The sequence below is a fragment of the Misgurnus anguillicaudatus genome, chromosome 22, assembly GCF_027580225.2.
Source record: "Misgurnus anguillicaudatus chromosome 22, ASM2758022v2, whole genome shotgun sequence".
NCBI lineage: Eukaryota > Metazoa > Chordata > Actinopteri > Cypriniformes > Cobitidae > Misgurnus > Misgurnus anguillicaudatus.
The window spans coordinates 21,312,257-21,336,817 of NC_073358.2; the positions used below are offsets into that span (position 1 = coordinate 21,312,257).

Here is a 24,561-nt window from a genome sequence, read left to right on the forward strand (position 1 = left end):
TGACTACGTACACATCACAACACAACACTTGAGTTTAGATGGCAAAAAAAACATGTAAGAGAAACGAGTGTTTGTTAGCAAGTCTGCTAAATGCTCTTATGATCGTAAGCTAGCTAGACCCATGTTGAAGTTATTTTACTGGTCTAATTATCAACACTGCATGAATGAACAGCATAGTAAAAAAATACACAAGCAAGCACAACCACATACAACATAGGCCGCAAACAAATTTACAAATAAGAGATTTACTTACTTATCCATCAACAAGATCGCCAGATCAGCATCCCTTTTGCATCCAATACTGTCTATTAGCTCACGCCAACGAGTAAAAACCTGACCGAGTGGGACTCTTGTCCAGTTCCTAACTGGGTCAGATTCTCTTTTTCGTTTTCTACTCTCTTCCGAACGGGTTTTCTTAGCTGTTTCCCTCATCGAGCATCACGTCTCAAATGCGCGCATGCAGTTGTTATAGGCTTGTTTGACTTCATGCAGCGCTGCAGGAACCGACAGCCGGATGACGTCAAAGTGCCGTCTCGGATCATTCTCGCGGTACTTTTACGTCATCCGACTGCCGGTTCTTGCAGCTCTGCACGAAGTCGAACAAGCCTAACGTGTGTGACATCGTTGCCGTAAAGCAAGTCGTGATTCTTGCGAGATTTGTCAGGGGCGGTTCTCCTAAGCTTGCATTGGTGGTTTTGCTAGCGGCGTCCTCCCCGAGCTTCAACAGGAGGATAATTCGCCATACTATGACTTTGTTTACCACCGAAATGACTTTGAAGCTGTTATATTATATATACATAGTGTGTCTTTAAACTGTGTTCCCAAGATGAGGGTGAGTCATTAATGACATTATTTTCATTTTTAGGTGAACTATCCCTTTAATACCTTTACGCTGGTACCTTAGAGGTACAAACTATACCTCAAACATACATTTCTGGAACTAAATTCTACATATTAGGACCTTTTAAAAAGGTACCATCCCAGTGACACAAAAGTACAACAGTTAGGCAGTAGGTCTTAGGTAGACACAGATATTTATTGAGTTTTGAGAGCCTGTGTGTGTCATATTAATTATGTATGAGTTCAACCCCACCTTCTGTCTGTAGGGTAGAGCTCTACTGTCACAACATCCAGTGAGTTCCAGGCAGAGATACTCAGACCGTTGTACAAGCACAGCATTCCAATCATCATAGACTCACTCGTGCCAAACCACAGGAAGAAACAGCTGATGCCAGACAGGACCATGGAAAACCCTGACAAAACAAATTAAATACTCTTTGATACTTTATTGATTCTCTGCCAAAGCAATGTCAACAAATATTTTATATTAACTTTGGAAATATAGTACAGTGTTTAGTTAGTATTTACTCAAATAAATATACTCTAATAATTGCTATATAAATTAAAAGTCAGCCTCACCTAACATAGACAAGCGTCCAGTTTTATCCATAAGAAGTGCAGACACAATATTGCCAGGGAGGACCGCCAGTGTTCCCAAAAAATTAACAAAGTAGACCCAGTATGCACTGTAATCATCCTCGAAAGTCATTTGACAGCCTGTTTTGTTGTGGTAAAATGTGCTGTTTATGATTTCAGTGTTTATAAGTTTGGAGTCGTCAATGTCTGTCGAGAGAAGAATGAAATATTTTGAGCATTTTAGTTACTGACTGTCAGAACGTGGTAGACACTGATGGATTATTACAATGGAAAATGTGTTTTAACAAAATGTACCAGTGTTATAGAAGACAGACTCGATAAATGTGCAGTTTCGAAAGAATGACCCCACCGATGTCACATCCTCTAAATAGCAGTTCTGAAAGGTGGAATTGATGAAAGTGACAGACTTGAATTTCATACTTATAAACCTGAGGGGAAAAAGAAAATGCTTTGTGTGGTACAGTAATATACAGAAATACAAAGCACACTTCATAAAGAGACCAAGTAAATTAAGTCTTTACAAAAAGTCACCTGTCATTGACAAAGAAGCTATTAGTATGTATCTGGTTCTCTAATGTAAAATTGAATGTGAAGTCTTCGATGCGTTCACTGGCATGCCTTTGCACTTTGGAGGCATATTCATCTTCCTGGAGGTGCTTGATGACATCAGGGAACCATACAGATAGACCATAATACCTGAAGGACCATAAGAGTTCTTTAAAAAGTGTTTTCACGTGAACAGACAAAGACATAATGGTTGTTTAAAGGTATTTACAGGTATTAACACAATGATATACAAACCAAATTTGAGAGTTGGGGAAAGAGGATTTCATTTAAGCTACATTTACAATTTAAATTTACAAACATTTACCAAACACTTTAATACAACGTGATAAGACATATACTTTTCAGTGAATAACATTAGCTGAAATGTAACTGTCAGTTTAGTCGCTGCCTAGACCTGCAATAGAGACAGAGCGCAGTTATGCAAATATGAAAACCACACCCACCGGTGGGGGGGACAATCCAACCGTCTCCATTGACTTTGTAATACGAGAGGCCGCCTCCTTGTCATTTCTGGCTTATAACAAAAAACAGAATAATGCCTAAAAGCTGCTGTGTGACAATATGTACAGCTAACAAGCCAAAGAACCCAGAAATATGTTTTTATAAGCTGTCAAGCCGTAAAACCCAGTCTTTAAGGAGAAAAAGTGGTTTGCCGACTACGTTTCCCCCTAGTGGACGCAGTTCTACTAATATGAGTACTATGAAAAGTTGCCTGTTTTCACTTTAAACGGTCATTTTTTGAGGTCGACAGCTTATAAAAACTATTACTGCGTCCACTAGGGAAAAAGTAGTCGGTGATCCGCTTTTTTCTCCTTAAAGGCTAAGTTTTAAGGCTCGACAGCTTATAAAAACTTATTTCTGGGTTCTTTGGCTTGATAGCTGTACATATTGTCACACAGCAGCTTTTAGGCATTATTCTGTTTTTTTGTTATAAGCCAGAAATGACAAGGAGGCAGCCTCTCGCAATACAAAGTCAATAGAGACAGAGCGCAGCGCGTCACAACCTGAAAACCACGCCCACCGGGGGGGAAAGCAATCCAACAGTCTCCATTGACTTTGTATTGCAAAAGGCCGCCTCCTTGTCATTTCTGGCTTATAACAAAAAACTGAATAATGCCTAAAAGCTGCTTTGGGACAATATGTACAGCTAACAAGCCAAAGAACACAGAAATAAGTTTTTATAAGCTGTCGAGCCGTAAAACCCAGTCTTTAAGGAGAATAAAGTGGATCGCCGATTACGTTTCCCCCTATTGGACGCAGTTTTACTAATAGGAGTACTATGAAAAGTTGCCTGTTTCCATTTCTGTGTCTAAACGCTCGTTTTTTGAAGTTGACAGCTTATAAAAAATTATTTATTTATTTTTTTGGCGTGTTAGATGTACACCTTGTCACACAGCAGCTTTTAGGTATTATTCTGTTTTTAAGTTTAATCTGTAAATACGTTTTTATAAGCTGTCGACCCCAAAAAACGAGCGTTTAAAGACACAAAAATGGATACAGGCAACTTTTCATAGTACTTCTATTAGTAGAACTGCGTCCACTAGGGGGAAACGTAGTCGGCGATCCACTTTTTTCTCCTTAAAGGCTGGGTTTTACGGCTCGACAGCTTATAAAATCTTATTTCTGGGTTCTTTGGCTTGTTGGCTGTACACCTTGTCGCGCGGCGGCTTTTGGGCATTGTTCCGTTTTTTGTTATAAGCCAGAAATGACAAGGAGGCGGCTTCTCGCAATACAAACTCAATGGAGACGGTTGGATTGGTTTCCCCCCCCGGTGGGCGTGGTTTTCGGGTTTGCATGGCGGCGCTCTGTCTCTATGGAGACTGTTGGATCGCTTTCCCCCCCGGTGGGCGTGGTTATGACGTGCTGCGCTCTGTCTCTATATACGTAGTCTTTTGAATAACACCCTTATATTATTATTTTTAAAATAACATTTATTTACTGGTGTAAAACATATTTTTATATATGCATGACTTTATATATAATATGGCTTTAAAACTAAATCAAGTTTCAGAAAAAAAGGCAAAAATTTTGTCTAGCCAACTATTTAAGCTTGTAAACAATTTGCTGTCTTTCTAATATCACAATTACTACTTATATAACACAGTTTAAATGTTTCTTTTAAAAAATATGGATATATATATATATATATATATATATATATGTCTCTGCCATTAGAACGTTTAAAAAGCTCTTTTCTAAACAATACAAAATACTCTCATGATGCCTCCTGGTCTTTGTATGGCTGTGTGGAATTTAAAGGTAACAAACCAAAACTTTTTTTAATCGAAAAAAGCTCTTTAAATGTCTAAAACACCCACTTTCTAATGCATTGCATATGTTCCAATGACCTGTCATTAAATAAAAGCAGGGCTTACCCAAAAGACAATGTAAGCCACACAGTAGCAAGTTTCATTGTAATGTCTTTCAGTGGATATTTAAAACACTTTAAGAAGGTCAGCCAAATCTGGAAAGACAGAGAAAGTGGTTGTTCTTTTTCTCATAAAAAAATTGAATACACTGTAATTTATATACTATATAATAGCACACAATATACCGCAATATATTGCGGTGTTCCAGATTTGTTGTTTGTACACTCTAAATTCTGCTGAGGTATTTGTAACCCAATGCTGTAAATATTGAGTTGAAACAACCCAGCAATGCATTAAAACAACCCAGTATGTTTATTTATAACCCATGTGTTCTGTCCAATATTTACTTAGCATTGGGTTAAAAATAAACCAGCAGGATTTAGAGTGTAATGAAAAGACACTCTGATGTGAAGCCAAAGTCTGACAGACAGTAAAATGGCCAATCATTATTTACTTTTTAATGTGAAGTTACATTGTGTTACACAAAACAACACTCTTGTGTACAGCAGCGTTATTCAAACAGTAACATGAGGTGACAGATCCACAGTACATGTCTTGTAGATATTTTTCAAGTACTAAAACATAGAGATGCACCGATATATTGGCCAATAATTGCTATAGAATCGTTTAAAACAGTCGATAGTCATGGCGGATATACACTCACCTAAAGGATTATTAGGAACACCTGTTCAATTTCTCGTTAATGCAATTATCTAATCAACCAATCACATGGCAGTTGCTTCAATGCATTTAGGGGTGTGGTCCTGGTCAAGACAATCGCCTGAACTCCAAACTGAATGTCAGAATGGGAAAGAAAGGTGATTTAAGCAATTTTGAGCGTGGCATGGTTGTTTGTGCCAGACGGGCCAGTCTGATTTGAACACAATCTGCTCAGTTACTGGGATTTTCATGCACAACCATTTGTAGGGTTTACAAAGAATGGTGTGAAAAGGGATAAACATCCAGTATGCGGCAGTCCTGTGGACAAAAACACCTTGTTGATGCTAGAAGTCAGAGAGGGAATGGGCCGACTGATTAAAGCTGATAGAAGAGCAACTTTGACTGAAATAACTACTCGTTACAACCGAGGTGTGCAGCAAAGCATTTGAGAAGCCACAACACGCACAACCTTGAGGCAGATGGGCTACAACAGCAGAAGAACCCACCGGGTACCACTCATCTCCACTACAAATAGGAAAAAGAGGCTACAATTTGCACAAGCTCACCAAAATTGGACAGTTGAAGACTGGAAAAATGTTGCATGGTCTAATGAGTCTCGATTTCTATTGAGACATTCAGATGGTAGAGTCAGAATTTGGGGTAAACAGAATGAGAACATGGATCCACCATGCCTTGTTACCAGGCTGGGGGTGGTGGTGCAATGGTGTGGGAGATGCTTTCTTGGAACACTTTAGGCCCCTTAGTGCCAATAGGGCATCGTTTAAATGTCATTTAAGGCAGTTCTGAAGGCGAAAGGGGGTCAAACACAGTAAGTATGGTGTTCCTAATAATGCTTTAGGTGAGTGTATATCCTGTCAATCAAAAGAGTGTAGAAACATTACTAGTTTAATGTTTAAAATTAATGGTCATTATATGAATGAAAAAATTTAGAAAATTGAATCTAGTTTTAGTTAATGCAAGTTAGTTTAACCACCAAACTATCGGCATCGGCAGATATCAGTCTGAATAATCGGCTATCGGTGGAAAAATCTCATATCGATCCATCTCTACTTAATATATTTAATAATATTAATAATAATATTATGCATATCAAATGTTTCTCCAACATAACCAACTGTATTTACATTTGTGTTATATCGGCCTCATATCAGCCAATCAGTGGTAATTAATCAACCCAAATCAGTCTATCACTATTATAGCATAAATATACATAGCAGTTTTCAATATGAAGCTCACCCCATAAAGTTCAGACTTTACTCTGAAGATCACTTTTGAGAAAACGCTGGCAGATTCTGTCTGCATCTCTACAAACTCATCAATCTGCTTTGGGATTTTAATCCTGTTCACCTACAGAATAGAAAAAAAACATGAGTTACAAATGAAGAGTTTTGGGGCAAAAGCCGCTAAATGCACCCTTAGTCAAAAATTAGATAATGATAGTAACCGAATGTTATTGACACATACTATACATTCGCTCATCAAATACTTTTGCGTCAAATCTGTTTAATCCTGACCTCAGTCCAATCAGAATCCATTAAGAGTCTGATAAAAATGCTATTAACAAGAAATCATGCCAGACTCGTTTAGCAGGTTTTGCATCATTAATATGGCACTATAGTTCTACAAACAAAAATAAAAATATTTCACAAAAAATGTAGTTTGTTTTTATTTTTAAAAGTATATTTATACGCAAGTTATTCTGCTAAATAAATCTGAAAACCTTATTGCATATGCAGTTCTAGGAGTTGGTAAGTCACACAATACCAGATGTTTCAAAACTTACCCCACATGCAGGCTCATCAGCTTTGCTTATTTGCGACTCTGAACTAATTTGCATTTCTCTTAGTAGATTGCGTTGGTCATTATGGAAATCAGCAGTTGTGCCTGTGTTATTTAATTTGCACCTTTTTAGTAAATAACCCACAGATATTACCCTCATCTGTGCTGTTTTGGAATTGCGCCCATTTACCCCATTTAGTCAATCTGGCCCCATGGATTGAATCAACCCAGCATAGGTTTATTTATAACCCAGTGGGATGTTCTCTCCAATATTTAGCCAGCAATGGGTTAAAAACACCAAGCATTTTTTTAAGTGGATTAAGTGTATTTCACTAATGTAAAATGTGACTTATCTGTCCAAGTATTTTTTGGGATAAAATATGTAAAGTAAGCAGTACTCAATTTGGTGACAGGCAGCTTGATCTTTGGGGTGCTCGCAAAGGCTTCAGTCTTTACTACTGAAGTTCAGAAAATGATACATAAATATCTCTAAATACCACATACAGGGCAGGATGAGAAATCGTTCATGAGTGTGAGCAACTTTAAAGTATGGTTGGTGTTTTAAGCAGCTTATAGAGCAGAGAGGGAATCACTCACGGTAAAGACTTTCTCAGGCTGTCCACGCGCTCGCATGTTTGTGTCATGAATCTGCTTGAGGATCATCCAGGCCTCATCGTGCTTCCCCACCTGAAAGGATAGAGCAGAAAATATCTTAAGAGATTATAAGGATTAAATGCCAACCACTGCGCTAGATGACAGCCGCCCACCTCCATTTCTATGACAGGCCTGAAAGCGGGTGTAGGAAGTCATGACAAGTACGAGTCATTAGCTTCCTTGTGTTCACTTAAGTCAGGCAATTTAAAGACATATGTAGTGAATAGAAGTTCTTGAAAACGTGTAGGTAGTAATAGAGCAGACCACTCCAACAAAGGATACATTTGGGACAGATATTGGGCATTATCATGTGTTTTTAAAACACAGATATATTCACCAACGAAAACACATCTTCACACACACATTTCATGATTACAGATCATATCAGATCAGGCTAGTTTATGGGTGGTTAGTGCTAGTCTAGCTGGTGGACCACAATAACTATAATGTAGTCAACTAGCATAGTCCTTAAAACTACCAAGGTAAGCTTTTTGAAAAGCATTGTTTTCATCAAAATCCCAACACAGGGTTTCTCATTACTGGCAATACTTACTTCTAAGTAGAATCTGGGGCTCTCGGGCATAAATGTTAGGGCCACCACGGAGCAGACACAGGGAAGTGCACACACCACCACAAACACCCTCCAGCTGTGGAACTGATAAGCTGAACCCATACTGAAACTCCAGCCTATGGAAAACAGTAGACATGTTGTTTATGTTATTGATCCAGCAATGACAAAAGTCTGGTAGCATTTTAAATTTAGTTAATTGTAAGTTAATTACAGCTATAAGAATTTGATTTGGCAAATTGTATCAACTGTGGACAAGTCAAAGTGAAGAGTTTGATTCCAAAATGCAATAAACGCCATTTAAAAAAAATGAGTTTTACTGCCAAAATCAGTATTATATCAGGTCAGTATTTAAAAGTAAAATCTTAATTTTACGCAAAAAAAATCATCTTTTCTAAACGCCACTCCTCCCTTTCTGCAGAATGCAATAAATCCGCTCAACAAATCACAGCGCACCATTTCACGCATTGTAAACAAACAATGGCGGCACGTTGAGTACACAAAATCCTAGATTTTCTCATCTACTTTGTACTTCGTGGTCAACAAACAAACAAAAACAAAATAATACTTTATTGGCTTTGATAAACCTGTTGTGGTTTTCTGTGACGGGAAAGAAACGTAAGCCATCAACATCTAATAATTTACGCGAGAGGAACTCGGGAGCCAGTTGCTTCTCTCATGCTTCAACACATTGACCCCAGGAGATCTTTTGAAAAACTTTCTATTATTTTACTCAAAGTCAACAAAAATCGAGCAAGACCAAAACATTTTACAGCTGATCGCTGTGAAAAATTTTAAGCGACGTCGTCACAAGTATAACCCCAGCAATGACATTGCTCTTAATATGACAAAGTAAAAAAAAAACATTAATTGCATTAACCAAAACACTTAATCAGTGTATACCACTGTTCAACTAAATGAATATGACATGGCAACGATTAATGCACATTTATACATTAGATTCAATAGATTTATAGCATTTTGAAAAAAAAATGGATTCATTGCATTTTGTGGAAAAAATATTTTTTTTTATAACAAATCTTTGAAAATCAAGTTATGGATTTGATTTTTTTATGTTTTTATAACCTAAAGGTGCTATGTGAAAGTTTGTAACAGAAAATAGTGGTTTTCATCTTGTCACTTTCTTGGTATAGAAAACAAGTTTTTACCGAAATTAGTCAAAATGAATTTATTGCGTTTTGGAACCAAACTCTTCAAGTGTTTATGGTCCGAAAAAAACACATCTATTTCATATTTAAATACTGCTGCTTTTTGCTAATGTCTAGAGTTTATTATGCTAGGGAAGCAAAGGTACATTAGCTATGATGGCTATCTGATATCTTACCGTTGATATTTACCATTGCACTGCATTCCCTATATGTATGATGCTTTTAGATTATTATTAAGGGTGTCCATATTTTTATTGGCACTGAAGTAACACTAACTACTGTGCAATAATAACAACACAACCACATGTGTCTTCATTAAAAGAGTTGCATACAGGGGCATAATTTCCACTGGGGAGGGGGGGGGGCATGCCCCACTTTTCAAAATCCCGATCGTGTCCCCCCCATTTTAGAAGTTATTTTTTTAGGATTTTTTAGCATATCCCTTTCTCCCTCGCTCCACCCCATCTTTAGCACCTTCTTTAATTCACAGTCTCACAGTGCAAAGTGAACTTCAGAAGAGAACAAGGTGTGTATATTTACTGCTATTTGCTATGACATCTGCATATGTGCAGTTCCTTACTATAACACAGTTTACATAATGTGATGCTGGGGCAATACAAACTAACCGTGGTATATGCAGAATAATTTAACGCTTCGCGTTGTGCCGGATTACTACCTGGGGTGCTCATTAATTTCGAATCACATATTAAACAAATCAAGTTTGTATTTCCAGAGAATGTTCTTTACATTATGTAGGGTGATTTTATGTAAAAATCTGTAAAACACAAATACATTTTATGCATAGTTTAGTAGCATTTTCTTCTTCAGAATTTATTATATTAACTTAAAGAGCACCAATGGTGATTTTAAATTTCCTTTAGTGTGTAAGTGTGTAGTAGTATGTTAATGCTATGCAAAAAGTACAAACTCACAAAGAAAACAATGATGCGAGTTACCGTTTCCAACGAAAATCTCTTTTATTGGACTATAATAAACACAGATTGTAGGCAACAATTTACTTCCTGGGATTGGTGATGTAGACAAGACCGACATTATCATAATTCCTCCCGCTTTGGACTCAGCCTGTAAGTTAACTCCTGTTAGCATTGCATTGTGAGCAAATCTTTTAAACTTGGTAAGGAGCGTCACATTTCCGGCAGCGGTTGATGTTAGAGGTATTCAGGCCAATCACAACATACAGATTAGCTGGCCAATCAGGGAGACAGCAAATACAGAAAATATTGTTGTTTTTAAGCAATGAAATAAGGGCTCTTTAATTATTTCCTGTATTTTGTATCACCATAGTCCCTAAACGTATGTAAATGCAGGAAATGAGATTCAAGTCGAAAACATTTTCCCACATTTTGTGCACCCCCCCCCCCCCCCATACTTCTCAAAGCAAAGTTACAACCTTGGATGAATCTGTTTAAAATTATTATAAAATACATCATGTTCCTTAGCCCTTTTTCCTGAAGGGAGCAAAAGACAGGAATAGAAATGATAACAAAATTGCAGTGAAAGATGAAGAGATGGTTTAATGGAATGTGTTATTGTATTAACAATAACAATCTGCATATAAATGCATGTTAAAACCTAGACACTTTGTAGTCTGTAACTGTATGGAAATAAGTTGAATTATAATACTAAAATCTAAGCATATAAAAACGCATGCATTCTTGCACTTAACTAAATATGGACAAAATGGTATTCCTCAATATATAGAGGCTAGATTGGTGGAGATGCCACTGAATTACAGGATGACTATAAGGTCTGTTTGAATACATTAAGGCATAAATGTATAAGGACTACTGTAGTGTAGTTTTAAATGTTGCATCTCTGAAGTCACGAACACCTTTAAGACCGTAATGGAATCTCAGGATGTTGTACACTGTAAAAAAATCCGTAGAAATTACAATGTTATTGCAGCTGGGTTTGCCGGTAATTTACCGTAGATTTACATTTATGTTATTTACATTTATGTTACATTTATGTTTTAAATATTAACAAGTCTTTATCTTTACAGAATAAAACTATACAATAACAGCCTCATGCAAAGCATTCTGGGAACCAGAAATCATCATCAACCTTTTTCTGTTTTTGCTTCAGATTTTGTTTCCCAGAATGTATTGCTTGATGCTGTTTTTTTAGTTTTGCTCTGTAAAGACAAAGACTTGTGGATGTTTGATGTTCATTTGACTTTGAACAAACTCTTGCCAGTAAATAACATAAATGTAAATCTACGGTAAATTACCGGCAACCCAGTTGCAATTTCTACGGAATTTTTTACAGTGTAAAGTTTGTTTAGTGTGATAATCAAACTGGAAAATGTGTTTGGCTTAACAGTGTAGGTAATATGATATGATTAAAAACTGGCCCAAATGAAAGGCATAAGCATTAATTTAGAGTAGACAGTGTAAAAGAAAAATGCATGCCTTATACATTTAGCTATATAAGTGTAGTAACTAAAGCTGTTACATTAGGAGTCCGACTTATGCAGCAGTCACAAAGGTCAAGTTTGGTGATTGCTGACCTGGGAATTCATATTACGTGAATGTATTACCAATAGTTAATCGTTACATTACATCATGACCTTTTTAGGTGGAGGAAAACAAAAAAAATTTCATGTCAGAATCCGTAATGTGTGAAAAAAACCCAACACTTTGCATGTGCTTTCATATCTGGTTGCTGCCTATATTCACAGAGGTCTGTGTTAAAAAATTCCGTTTATTAGAATTACCGTGGCATACAGTAAGTACAGTAAGTAATAAAATCAGGCCACGTTTAGTCTTTTAAAATCTTTTTACTTGATTTTTTCACATCCACAGTATGTTCTTATCTTTCAGCATTAAAGCAAAGGGATCATTGTTACAACTGGTACTACTGTCTAACAAATTTGGCCAACCATTCTCCTGTGACCAATACATAATCCTCTATGACTTTAGTGCTTCCCAATTCCCCTGAAGTGCCCAAGGCAATGTTGTCTGTATCACACCACCAATAGCTCTGGAAAACAATCATAAATGGAACCACAGTAATGGGAGGTAATCAAGATTTATGAATGCATAAAAACACAGATTTAAATTAATCTACAGGAAGGCTAAAACAAGTCTTTGATGAATGCCTCTGATTCTGCAAGTATGCTAGGATTACACTGTGTGTTTTAAAGAAACCAGCCACTCATAACTGATGCGATTGTCGAGGCATGATGTGAAAAATATGCATCTAATAAACGAGACATTAGAGCTGGAGGAGGACAGAGATATAAGTATTATTTACTGTTTGCTTGAACACAAGTCAATACTGTAAGAATAGAGAAGCATTGGGTCTGTGTATGTGTGAGTCAGGTTGCACTTGTAAGCCACCTACATACAGTAGGATCCCACATAGAAAACGGTTGGGTATAGCGATAGATTTGAGTACCTCTGTTGGGACCTGTGGTTATCAATAATGAATATAACACAACTCTGCGGTATAAGTAAGAGCTGTGATAGCGACAGCCATCCCTAGAGGAATAATGCTTCGCCCATGTCATTGGAAATCTCATTACGTAGATTATGTACATAATTGACTGGGGAAACGGATGACTGAGTCAGCAGCTAGTAGACCTACACAATTTTTTACTCATATACAGTGGCTCGCATATGGCACTCCTACTATAGTTTCAAATAAATTTACTGTATCAAAGAAACACGAATACACGTGCAAAAGGATACTTGTGAAATCATTGTTTTAAAGTTAAACTGAAAACAATAATTTACTCACTCTCATGTCATTTAAAGCCCACATGATTTTTTTTCTGTGAAACAGAAGACACCAAACTGCAGTTTTTGATACAGCATTTACATTTTAGTGCATATAATGCAGCATTTTCATAAGGTGAATAGTGACCCAAAAGTGGATAGATCGTGTCTAGGCTATGTCTGGACGTATGCCTTTCTCACATGAGCATGAGTGCTAATTGATGCCAAAATAATATACAGATTAAGAATTTTGTTTTTAAAACTGTGGGTCGGGACCCACTTGTGGATCACACAGTGAGATAAGGTGGGTCGCAGTCACTTGGCTGTGGTGGTGAATGACACAAAAAAAGTTTAGTCCAAATAATGACAAGCAATGACAATGTTTTTGATCAGATACACCAATAGTAGGGCTGGGCAATATGACAAAAATTTAATTTCATTAAACTTTTCCTATTTTGAAAAGTAACATTTTATATATGTATATATGTTTGATTTAACACAAAGTTTCGTGATATAGTCACGTATTTTTTTTATTCTTTTTTCGTGCTATTATCACGAAATTTCGTGTTTTTTCGTGATCGTATAACGAATTCCTGTTTTCGTGTGATTATCACGTACTGGTTACTCGACTGTTTTGTCCTATTTTTAAACCATTGTCGCTTCGGTTTAGGGTTAGATTTGGTGCTTGCATTAGAATGTCACTTTATATATTGATCTATACTATTTTTTCTGATTTATTTTTTTATATGTCGCCTGGCGTTAGGGTTAGAGTTGGGTTTAGTTAGGGATGTCATTTTATGTAAATCTAACCCTAAACCAAAGCGACAATGATAAGAAAATAGGACAAAACAGTCGAGTAACCAATACATGATAATCACACGAAAACAGGAATTCGTTTTACGATCACGAAAAAACAACGAAATTTTGTGATAATAGCACGAAAAAATAATCAAAAAAATACGTGACTATATAACGAAATTTCGTGAGACTGGGCTGGATTTAAATGGAAATGTGAAGAGAACAAGTTTGTTGTTATCTTTACTTACAAATTGTTTTAAAAATTGAAAATTGAAATTGCAATTTAACTGCATTGAAACTGTGAATTATTGAGGTCAAATAAAGTCCATTATATTGAGAAAAATCCTGGAATGTTTTCCTAAGAAAATGTATTTCTTCTTGACTGAACAAAGAAAGAAAGATATAAGCACCTTGGATGACATGGGGTTGAGTAAACTTTCGTGATTTTTTGTTATGAAAGATGAATATTCCTTTAAAGGGGACATACCATGAAAATCTGACTTTTGTAATTAAGTGCTATAATTGGGTCCCCAGTGCTTTTATCAACCTAGAAAATGTGAATAAGATCAACCCAGTAACTTAGTTTTGGTAAATCATTCTCTGCAAGCATTTGAAAATAAGTCATTGACATTTGGCTCCCCTAGTGATGTCAGAAGGGGATAATCCCGCCCCTCAATCTGCACTATCCAACCACGGCACTGGCATTTAGTGCAGAGATCAGCTCATTTGCATGTTAAATGACACACCCAAAATGGCACATTTTTGCACACACCTACAAAGTAACAATTTTAACTTGCTATAATAAATGATCTATATGATATTTTGAGCTAAAACTTCACATATGTACTCTGGAGTCTGGAGACACCAAAGATTTATTTTACATCTTAAAAAAGTCTTGTGAAATCTCCCCTTTAAGGTTATAATACTGCCAAAATCTCAAATTGGCCCGTGCCTAAAAGTGCTGTGTCTTTTATGGCTTTTATATTCCAAAGAACATTTATTCACACAGACTCCAAATTGACAGAGCTGTTGATGACTTTCCATTGATTTTTCAGGCATACAGACTTTCTAATACTCTCATAATCTCCGTGTCCGACAGTTGTCCCCTTCCTGGGCTCCACTAAGAGGCCATTCATAAATCAAGCTTGCTTCTTGCTTTGTCTTACAAGGCAAGGAGAAAAACCTCATTACGATCTGAGAACAAAACAGCACAACCCCCCTTAAAAGAGAGTGAGAACGGTCCGTTACGGCTAACATTTTGAGCCTACCATTACCATTTGAGACCCTTCGCGGTCCTATCAGCTTCATTTCTCCTCCCGTACCTGCTATTCCATCATTTTGTTACTGATGAGTGCGGCTTAGTGGAGGTTCTCATAAATCATCAAGCTATTCCTTCCCCCACAGGAGCGACTCCATCCTTTAAATATCCCTGCAGTGCTCGGTTTCTACATTAATCACCTAACCTAAACCTCCACTGTTCTCTCTTCCTTTTACAATGAAAACCAGCTGAGCAGACAGACAGGCCACACATGCTGGAGGAAACGCAGACATCTTGACCTGAGCTCGCAGAGAATCTGACTCTAGCTGCGATGTTTGATTTAAATGGAAATGAGAAGAGAGCAAGTTTGTTGTTATCATCACTATACAAAAACATTTAAAATGCTGTTATTCAATGGCGTAAGACCTAAATAAATTGTAAATAGGCCTGTAAAATATTATTATTGGCGATAAGGTACCCCCAGGGGTGTCCAAAAAAATGCACTAATTTTGTTGAGGGGGCACAGTGTCCACAGCTCACAGAAATTTGTGCACACACAGACATCAAACAAAATATTATAGAGCTTTCAGTCTTTTCCATGGCACTTACATTTCTAACAGTGCCCCAGCCTTCACGCAAAAACCTCCAAAATAAAAGTGTTGACTAACTTTCATATCAAATACTATTCAATCGGAATAATTACATATTGGCATCAAACAGCATTTTTTATTTATTTAAGTTTTGTTTAATGACTTGTATAATTGTGTCATTAATGCATTTTGCACCACAACTGCATTATCCTATAAAATTTATGTAATTTTAAATCCATAAAGTATGCAAACATGAAAATTACATGCACTCAAAAAATGATTCAAGACCTTCTTAGAAATGACACATTAAAATTGTGTTCAATTACTTTAAAATACCTCATTAAGAGCAATAAGTATATATATTAAATTAGTCTAACACAAAATGAGTGTGTGCTATAATTTATTGATTTCTTTTTAATTGCGTTAACACAATTAGTTTGATTTTGGGTGCTGGAAAAAAAGAATATCTCAACCTAATTTTATCATGTTCAGTCCACTTAATTATTTTATGTTGGGACAACATGAATGATTTTGGTTGCTATTACTTACTGGGCCGTGGATCTGTATTTCCCAGCATGCTTTGCATGCAACTGCTTTTGGAGAGCATTTTTTTAATTAAGTGTTATTTTATGCATTTTTAGAAAGGGAAAGACTTAATAGTGTTTAATGTTCGTTTATCTTATTGATTTAAAATTGTTTGGTTACCATCCTGCAGAAGAGTGGCGCTTGTGGTTAAATTGTAGATGTAACGTACTTCTCTCAATGAGCACTAACTGTGTTAATGCCTGTCTGGAGATCAGTCTCTTCTTATGCATGCTCATCCAAAGTATCATATGTTATTATTATTAGCATGCTAACATGTGCTCATGCTAATTAGAATGATATAAAAACTTTTATATAAAATAACTGAATTGAGTTATTTAGACTACACTACATTCAGTTATTGAAACTATATTACATTTATACAAACATGTCATTGTTGGAGACAACTTAGTAAAAAAGTTTGTCCGTTAAGGGCATCTGTAGAAACATGGCTGCACAAAATGGCGGCTTCCATGTAAGGGGACCCTCTCCGTATGTAGATAAAACATCTCATTCTAAGGCAATAAACACGTAACGGTTCATTTTGAAAAGTCTTTATACACCCTTGATAATATAGTTTTGTATATTATTTTGGATTTCTGTCAAGAGATCCTTCTAAAAATTACACACTGCACCTTTAACCCAATTAATTATTTTTTTGAGTGTGCTATAGCCACGTGAATGAGTTTAATGTTCAATAATGATTAAAAAAAAATATGTTGAGATAAAATTATTAGAGGAACAGATTTTTGCATTCAATTTTACCTCATAGGAGGTTAACTGCACATTACCGTACCGGGGCTTGGAAATATTGTGAGCTTTTCTTACACTTTTTAATTCTTCAGATAGCAAAATGCAGCAGCAACAGCAAAGAGCTTGTGAGCGCCATCAGACGCTGACGACGTCTGCGACTGCGCTGACTGCAGCGCCTAGCTGCCGCCAGAATAAAGTAATGTAACATGATCAAAACACTATAAAAATGGCAAAAATCTCTGAAAAGCGACAAAGATGCAGCACAGAATTAATAATATTTTGCATATTAAACAGACTAAAAGAGAAGTAACAGATTAATGGACGCTTTAATTTTGAGGTTGCATGCAAAATCCATTTGGCTTAAATTAATCGAGAGGGTAAGTTCCCCCTCAGTTTGAATGGGCATGACACCTCTAGGTACCCCAATTGACGGAGAATCGAACCATCGACCTCACCTTCGGGTTACAAGCCTGACTCTCTAACCATTATGCAATGACAGACTAAATACAATAAACATACCTTGCATGCTATAGTAGCACCTGATAACAAAAACAAGAATAAACATAATTCTCTTACCGTAGTGAGGTATTATGGCCCAGGCCATGGCAGAGGCATAGATCTCTCCAATCATCCAGAACATGCAGAGCCAACTCAGGTGCTCTCCACGCTTTTCTCTCGCCAATACCTCAGCAAAGTATGAGAAGACAATGGGTACTGCTCCTCCAATCCTAATGACAAAGGGAAAGACAATAACTTTTTGTGTGTGTATATATTTTTTTTTCAAATAAGGATGATAAAAAATGTGATAATCATAAAAAATTGTACCAATAGCATAGAGCAACAGGCCAGATTTATTACATTAAACACATTAAACACTATCATTTAGTTGTGTACTTAAAGGAACAGTATGTAAGAAATTTATATCAATTAATCATAAAATGGCCCTGATATCTCACTAGACGTTAAGAAATCATTTTCATTTCAAATACTTATATCACTGACAACAGTGGTCTGGCCAGGATATTGTCATTTAAAAAGTGGAGTTTCAGCCCTCAACTGATGTTTATGTTGTCATTTTGTGTATTGTCCACCAGTTGTGTGATTGCAGTACCAGTTTTAGCCACAAGTTTTGTGATTGCAATACCAGTTTTGACCACAATCCTACATACTGTTCCTTTAATGTTAAAGGGGACATATCATGAAAATCTGACTTTTCCATGTTGTGGAAGTGCTACAATTGGGTCCCCAGTGCTTTTATCAACCTAGAAAATGTCAAAAAGAACAACCCAGTAACTGAAAAAATAGGTCATTGAAATTTGGCTCCCCTTGTGATGTCAGAAAGGGATAATACCGCCCCTTAATCTGCACTATCCAACCACAGTTATGCCATTTAGTGCAGAGATCAGCTCATTTGCATTTTAAAATGGCACACCCAAAATGGCACATTTTTTGCACACACCTACAAAGTGACAATTTTAAAGCAACACCAAAGAGTTTTTTTTACCTTCAAAAATAACGTTTCCAAAAAAGTTTCAGTGGTTCATCCACTCAAAACAGGGTGAATGGCACTTTCACATTCGCTTTGCAGCCCTCTATCGGCCAAAACCGCACTAAAGAAGTTTCCAACCGTCGGGTAGTGGTCCTATAGTTCGATTGAAAACTACAAAAACTTGCTTTACGGAAGACCTACAATCCAATCAGAGCCAGCTATGCTGCAGTATTTACGACAGTGGTAATGAACAATTACGCTTCTAACTTGTAGGGGGAGCGAAGAGCAATAAGTCTTAAGTGTTGCTTTAATATGCATAAATTATCTGTGGGGTATTTTGAGCTAAAGCTTCACATACATACTCTGGGGACACCAAATATTTATTTTACATCTTAAAAAAGATATCTCCTTTAAATGCGGGGTGCATGATTTTTGAAAAACACTTTGGAAAAGGGAGTCGGGCAGAGTACCAAAACACCCTTGTAGCCAATCAGCAGTAAGGGGCGTGTCTACTAACCAACATTGTTTCCTGGGTTGCATATGTGTGGGGTGGACCTATCAAAAGAAGGTACAGATTCTATCAGGGTAGGGGCGTGTATGTTTAAGTGATTTCAAATGTCAACATTGGCTTTCAGAGATCATGCAACCCGCTTTTAATTAATACAACCTTAGTATAAAGTGTTACCAATATACTTTTTCTGTAGTCTTGATGGTCCCACCAATATTATTGTACCCATGTGGACCATTTTAATTAGCAACAACATCTTGTGAATACCCATTCGGATGTGCAGACCTCAGTGCAAGCCATTACAGTCTGATTTATTAAATAAATCACAATAATCCCATTATGACCGCTTTAACCGTGAAGAGAAAAAAGAATTGGGTAGTCAAGAAAGCAGCTCTGCAGCAACTATTGATTCAGCCGGATATGACATATTGGCTGTCTGAAAAAGACTATTATCTAAGGAAGGGGGGGATGAGTTGATTCTGCTTTCACAATAGTTTTTCATGTTTCCAGGCCAGAAATCCATGTCAAGAACATTACTCCATATCCTTACATGCTACAAGTTGAAGATGTAGAATTGATTTTACAAGATTGTGTAGAAGACAAAAATGTCAAGAACCATTACATTACATGATTTTCTCCAAAATCACTTTGCTTCTGCGTGATGCTACATTTACTCCACTAAACGTCATTGTCAAGTGTAAGATGGCTTTTATATCACCAAGCACAACATAAACAAAAAATGCACCAAGAATGTCCTTAAAGTTTTAATGTTTTAAAGATGCACCACTCACATGTATTACAAGTTTAACAGAATGTATTTTTATACCACAGAACATAGATGATATGATGATAGATCTTGTGGGGTGGAAGAAGGACTCACCCAAAGCCAGCTATCATGCGACAGATCAAGAAGAAGCCATAGCCCTGAACAAAAGAAGACAGGAAGGCGAAGAAGCCATTCACAGACATGCATATGAGCAGACACTGTCGTCTGCCCACCTTGTCAGCCATGCCACCCCAGAAGAAAGCCCCTACCATCATCCCCAGGTACACAATGCTGCCTATAGTAAAGAAAGTGAAATAGAGGAAAAGAATAACAAGTTAGACAGAAAGAACACACAGCCTACAAATACATGCAGTCAAATGAATGTATTCACACTGGAGGTCACTGAAAGGACATGAGGTGTGCATTTAAACCATAGACTGTAAAAAATATGGACGTAGTGTCCATGACGTCACCCATTGGTTTTTGAAGCTTAAAGGAATATTCCATTTTCTTAAAAGAAAAATCCAGATCATTTACTCTGAGTAAATGATCTGGATTTACTCTCCACCATGTCATCCAAAATGTTGTTGTGTTTCTTTGTTCAGTCGAGAAGAAATTATGTTTTTTGAGGAAAACATTGCAGGATTTTTCTCATTTTAATGGACTTTAATAGACACCAACAATTAATACTTAACACTTAACAGTTTTTTTCAGTTTCAAAGAACTATAAACAATCCCAAACGAGGCATAAGGGTCTTATCTGGCAGAACGATTGTCATTTTTGACAAGAAAAATAAAAATATGCTCTTAAACCACAACGTTTCGTCCAGCGCGACCTAACGTAAATGCGTAGTGATGTAGGGAGGTCACGTGTTACATGTATAAAACGCACATTTGCAAACCATTGTAAACAATAAACTGACACAAAGACATTAATTAGTATCAATTGACAAACAACAACGTAGGAACAGTCCTCTTTCTCAACACTTGTAAACACTGGGGCGGAGTTTCGCGTTCGTCCTCTGTGACCTCTTGACGTGATGACGTATTGCGGCGGGTCACGCTAGCGCATCACGACCGGATCTAGACGAGAAGTTGTGCTTTGAAAGTGTATATTTGTTGTTTTTGTTGTCGGGAGTGGCAGTCGTTTTGCTGGGTGGGACCCTTGTGCCTCGTTTGGGATTGTTTGTGGTCCTTTGAAGCTCCGTTGAAAAAAAACTGTTGAGTGTTGAGTTAGGTATTGAATGTTGGTGTCTTTTAAGTCCATTAAAATTAGAAAAATCCTGCAATGTTTTCCTCAAAAAACATAATATTTCCTCGACTGAACAAAGAAAGACATCAACATTTTGGATGACATGGTGGTGAGTAAATTATCTGGATTTTTCTTTTAAGAAAATTGAATATTCCTTTAAAGTATGCGTTGCCTGCCGTCGCCATGGGTAAAGAGGCAGGACATGGGTGAAGCTGAGGTGGCTGGTTGCTGAAACCACGCCCGACTAGCTCAAGTCTAGTAACAGCAGTGGCTGTTTAATCGTCACTCAAGCGGCCACGCTCTTAATTATGCAGAGGTTTAAGGCTTAATATAATTTAAATGGATGAGTTACAAAAAAATTCACCCACCTCACAGTTGTCATGAAGGGCAAAATTAGCTATATAGACCAAAAACTATTTTTGTACCAGGGCTGTAAACATATTATTTTCTACTGTAAAGTTGGGCATTTTTATCATGGGGGTCTATAGGAATTGACTCCCTTTTGGAGCAAGCCTCAAGCGGCCAGTCGATGAATTGCAGTTTATGTCACTTCCGTATTGGCTTCACCAGAGAGATTGGAAGGTTGCCCCTCGGTTTGAACGTGAACAAAAAGAGGACTTTTACTTACATAATATCACCCAAACTGGCAAGCCCTGTGATGGACTAACCACCTTTTTGAAAAATCTTGGTTGTAACCTTAAACCTGAAACAAACTGTAAACTTATTTCTGAAATCTGATTGGTTTGTTGTCCCTGGGTCAACATAATTTTGCCTTGAGGACATTAACCACTTGGCAAAATCAGGAGAGCCGCTACGCTACTGACTGTGAACTCAACATAGCTCAGAACCATACAGCTTCTTGTACCAAGCCAAGATTTCAATGATCAAAAATCTTCCCAGTGCAAAAAAAAGGAGGCAGAAAAGAAGAGAAGATAATAGCAGCAGAAAGAAGTGAGCTACACCACATTCCCGTTTGCGATTTCATACTTTGATGATTCTGGAAGTAGATCCAGAAGAAAGCACGTTCTCATTTATTCATGGCTTTAAAAAACATTAATCACACTATAAAGCTGATGACTCACAAATGAAGCACAATAAACTGTCTATTTTTGCTACCTGCACTTCATTTCACACATCATAGCTCATTCTTACTTCTTATCGGCTTTTCAGTTTGATTTGCAAACCCTAATAAAACTGATTGTTTAAGTCACAGTAAGTGACAAGGAGTCAAGATTAAAATTAAAGTGTACTTAAGTTATTGCTGTCTCTCTCTTACACACACACACACACACACACACACACACACACACACACACACACACACACACACACATTCTGGTTTCCATGTTTTGTGGGGACATTCCATAGACTTAATGCATTTTATACCACACAAACTGTATATTCTATTCCCCTTACCTACCCCATTCCCTAACCCCAACCATCACACAAAACTTTCTGATACTTCACATTCTCAATAAACATCATTCTGTTTAATTTATAAGCATGTTTCCTCATGGGGACATCAAAATGTCCCCACAAGGTCACAAAAACACTGGTATTCCTATCTTTATGAGGACAATTGGTCCCCACAACGTGATAATTACCAGGTACACACACACACACACACACACACACACACACACACACACAAAGCTGTGCAATCTCTGCAGTAGTGCGATTTTTTGGCAGTTTACCTAAGCTCAGCTTCCAGGAAAGCACAAAAAGAGGGCGATATCGGAGGAAAGGTTGAGTGGAGCAATAAAGAAAGAGAAATACAAACAAAAAGAGGGTTGTGTAGTGTATGTGATACTGTAGATAAAACAGCATCTAATTAACACAAAAATGGACTCATGGATGCAAGCCAAAGGTAATGGAGGATATCCATTAATGTAATTGTGATGCAGCAATTTTGCTTCTTCTTCTTTCTATTAAAGACTAAATGTCCCTTGGGTAAAATTCAAAGACTTTAACAAGGATAACCACATGAAGTGTGCTTGATGCCTTAAAATAGTTAATGTAACTGGCTACACTGACAAGCAACTGACAACACTGGCTACAGTGTTTTATATATATCTTGCAGTTGATGGAGATTTGTGGGATGAAGCTCCCATTCCACCACATCTCAAAGATGCTCTATTGGGTTGAGATCTGGTGACTGTGGGGGCCATTTTAGTACAGTGAACTCATTGTCATGTTCAAGAAACCAATTTGAAATGATTTGAGCTTTGTGACATGGTGCATTATCCTGCTGAAAGTAGCCATCAGAGGATGGGTACATGGTGGTCATAAACGGATGGACATGGTCAGAAACAATGCTTAGGTAGGCTGTGGCATTTAAACGATGCCCAATTGGTACTAAGGGGCCTAAAATGTGCAAAGAAAACATCTCCCACACCATTACACCACCACCAACTTCCTGCACAGTGGTAACAAGGCATGAAGGATCCATGTTCTCATTCTGTTTATGCCAAATTCTGACACTACTATCTGAATGTCTCAACAGAAATTGAGACTCATCATACCAGGCAACATTTTCAAATGTCCAATTTTGGTGAGCTCGTGCAAATTATAGCCTCTTTTTCCTATTTGTAGGGGAGATGGTACCCGGTGGGGTCTTCTGCTGTTGTAGTCCATCCGCCCCTAGGTTGTGCGTGTTGTGGCTTCACAAATGCTTTGCTGCATACCTCGGTTGTAACGAGTGGTTATTTCAGTCAAAGTTGCTCCTCTATCAGCTTGAATCAGTAGACCCATTCTCCTCTGACTTCTAGCATCAACAAGACATTTTCGCCCACAGGACTGCCGCATACTGGATGTTTGTCCCTTTTCACACCATTCTTTGTAAACCCTAAAAATGGTTGTGCGTGAAAATCCCAGTAACTGAGCTGATTGTGAAATTCTCAGACCGGCCTGTCTAGCACCAACAACCATCCCATGCTCAAATTGCTTAAATCACCTTTCTTTCCCATTTTGACATTCAGTTTGGAGTTCAGGAGATTGTCTTGACCAGGACCACACCCCTAAATGCATTGAAGCAACTGCCATGTGATTGGTTGATTAGATAATTGCATTAATGAGAAACAGGTGTTCCTAATAATCCTTTAGGTGTGTGTGTGTTTGTGTGTGTGTGTGTGTGTGTGTGTGTGTGTGTGTGTGTGTGTGTGTGTGTGTGTGTGTGTGTGTGTGTGTGTATATAGATATATATATATATATATATATATATATATATATATATATATATTTTTTTTTTTTTTTTACCTAATGTTGGGTTGAAAATAAACCAGTATTTTTTAGAGTAAATGGTCTGATGTCCATATTCAACAGTGTGTGAACATAACCACCGAATAGCCCAACCCCCACTGTGCTCACAACATTGCTTTGAAGCATTCAGGATCTTACAGAATCCTTTTAGTGACCTAATTCAATTGTATTACCTAATGTATTTAAACTGTTAAGAACCCATTCCCATTCAATGTCATACGCTCACAATCACCCTCTGTGTTCTCATCTCAAGTCTGCCTTGTAAATAGATATAATATAATATAATATAATATAATATAATATAATATAATATAATATAATATAATATAATATAATATAATAT

The 24,561-nt window shown here is 37.1% G+C and overlaps 1 protein-coding gene across 1 annotated transcript in view; it reads right to left on the reverse strand.

Annotated features, from left to right (window-relative positions):
- sv2ca (synaptic vesicle glycoprotein 2Ca) overlaps positions 1-24,561 on the reverse strand; it is a 46,781-nt gene that overhangs the window by 11,490 nt on the left and 10,730 nt on the right. Inside the window, exons 3-12 of the mRNA XM_055200149.2 lie at positions 19,823-20,003; positions 17,522-17,673; positions 8,041-8,174; positions 7,431-7,520; positions 6,291-6,401; positions 4,380-4,468; positions 1,969-2,133; positions 1,732-1,865; positions 1,420-1,623; positions 1,094-1,253 (exon numbers count right to left, since the gene is read on the reverse strand). Coding sequence (XP_055056124.2) covers positions 1,094-1,253; positions 1,420-1,623; positions 1,732-1,865; positions 1,969-2,133; positions 4,380-4,468; positions 6,291-6,401; positions 7,431-7,520; positions 8,041-8,174; positions 17,522-17,673; positions 19,823-20,003 — 1,420 coding nt within the window. The remainder of the gene's footprint in view (positions 1-1,093; positions 1,254-1,419; positions 1,624-1,731; positions 1,866-1,968; positions 2,134-4,379; positions 4,469-6,290; positions 6,402-7,430; positions 7,521-8,040; positions 8,175-17,521; positions 17,674-19,822; positions 20,004-24,561) is intronic.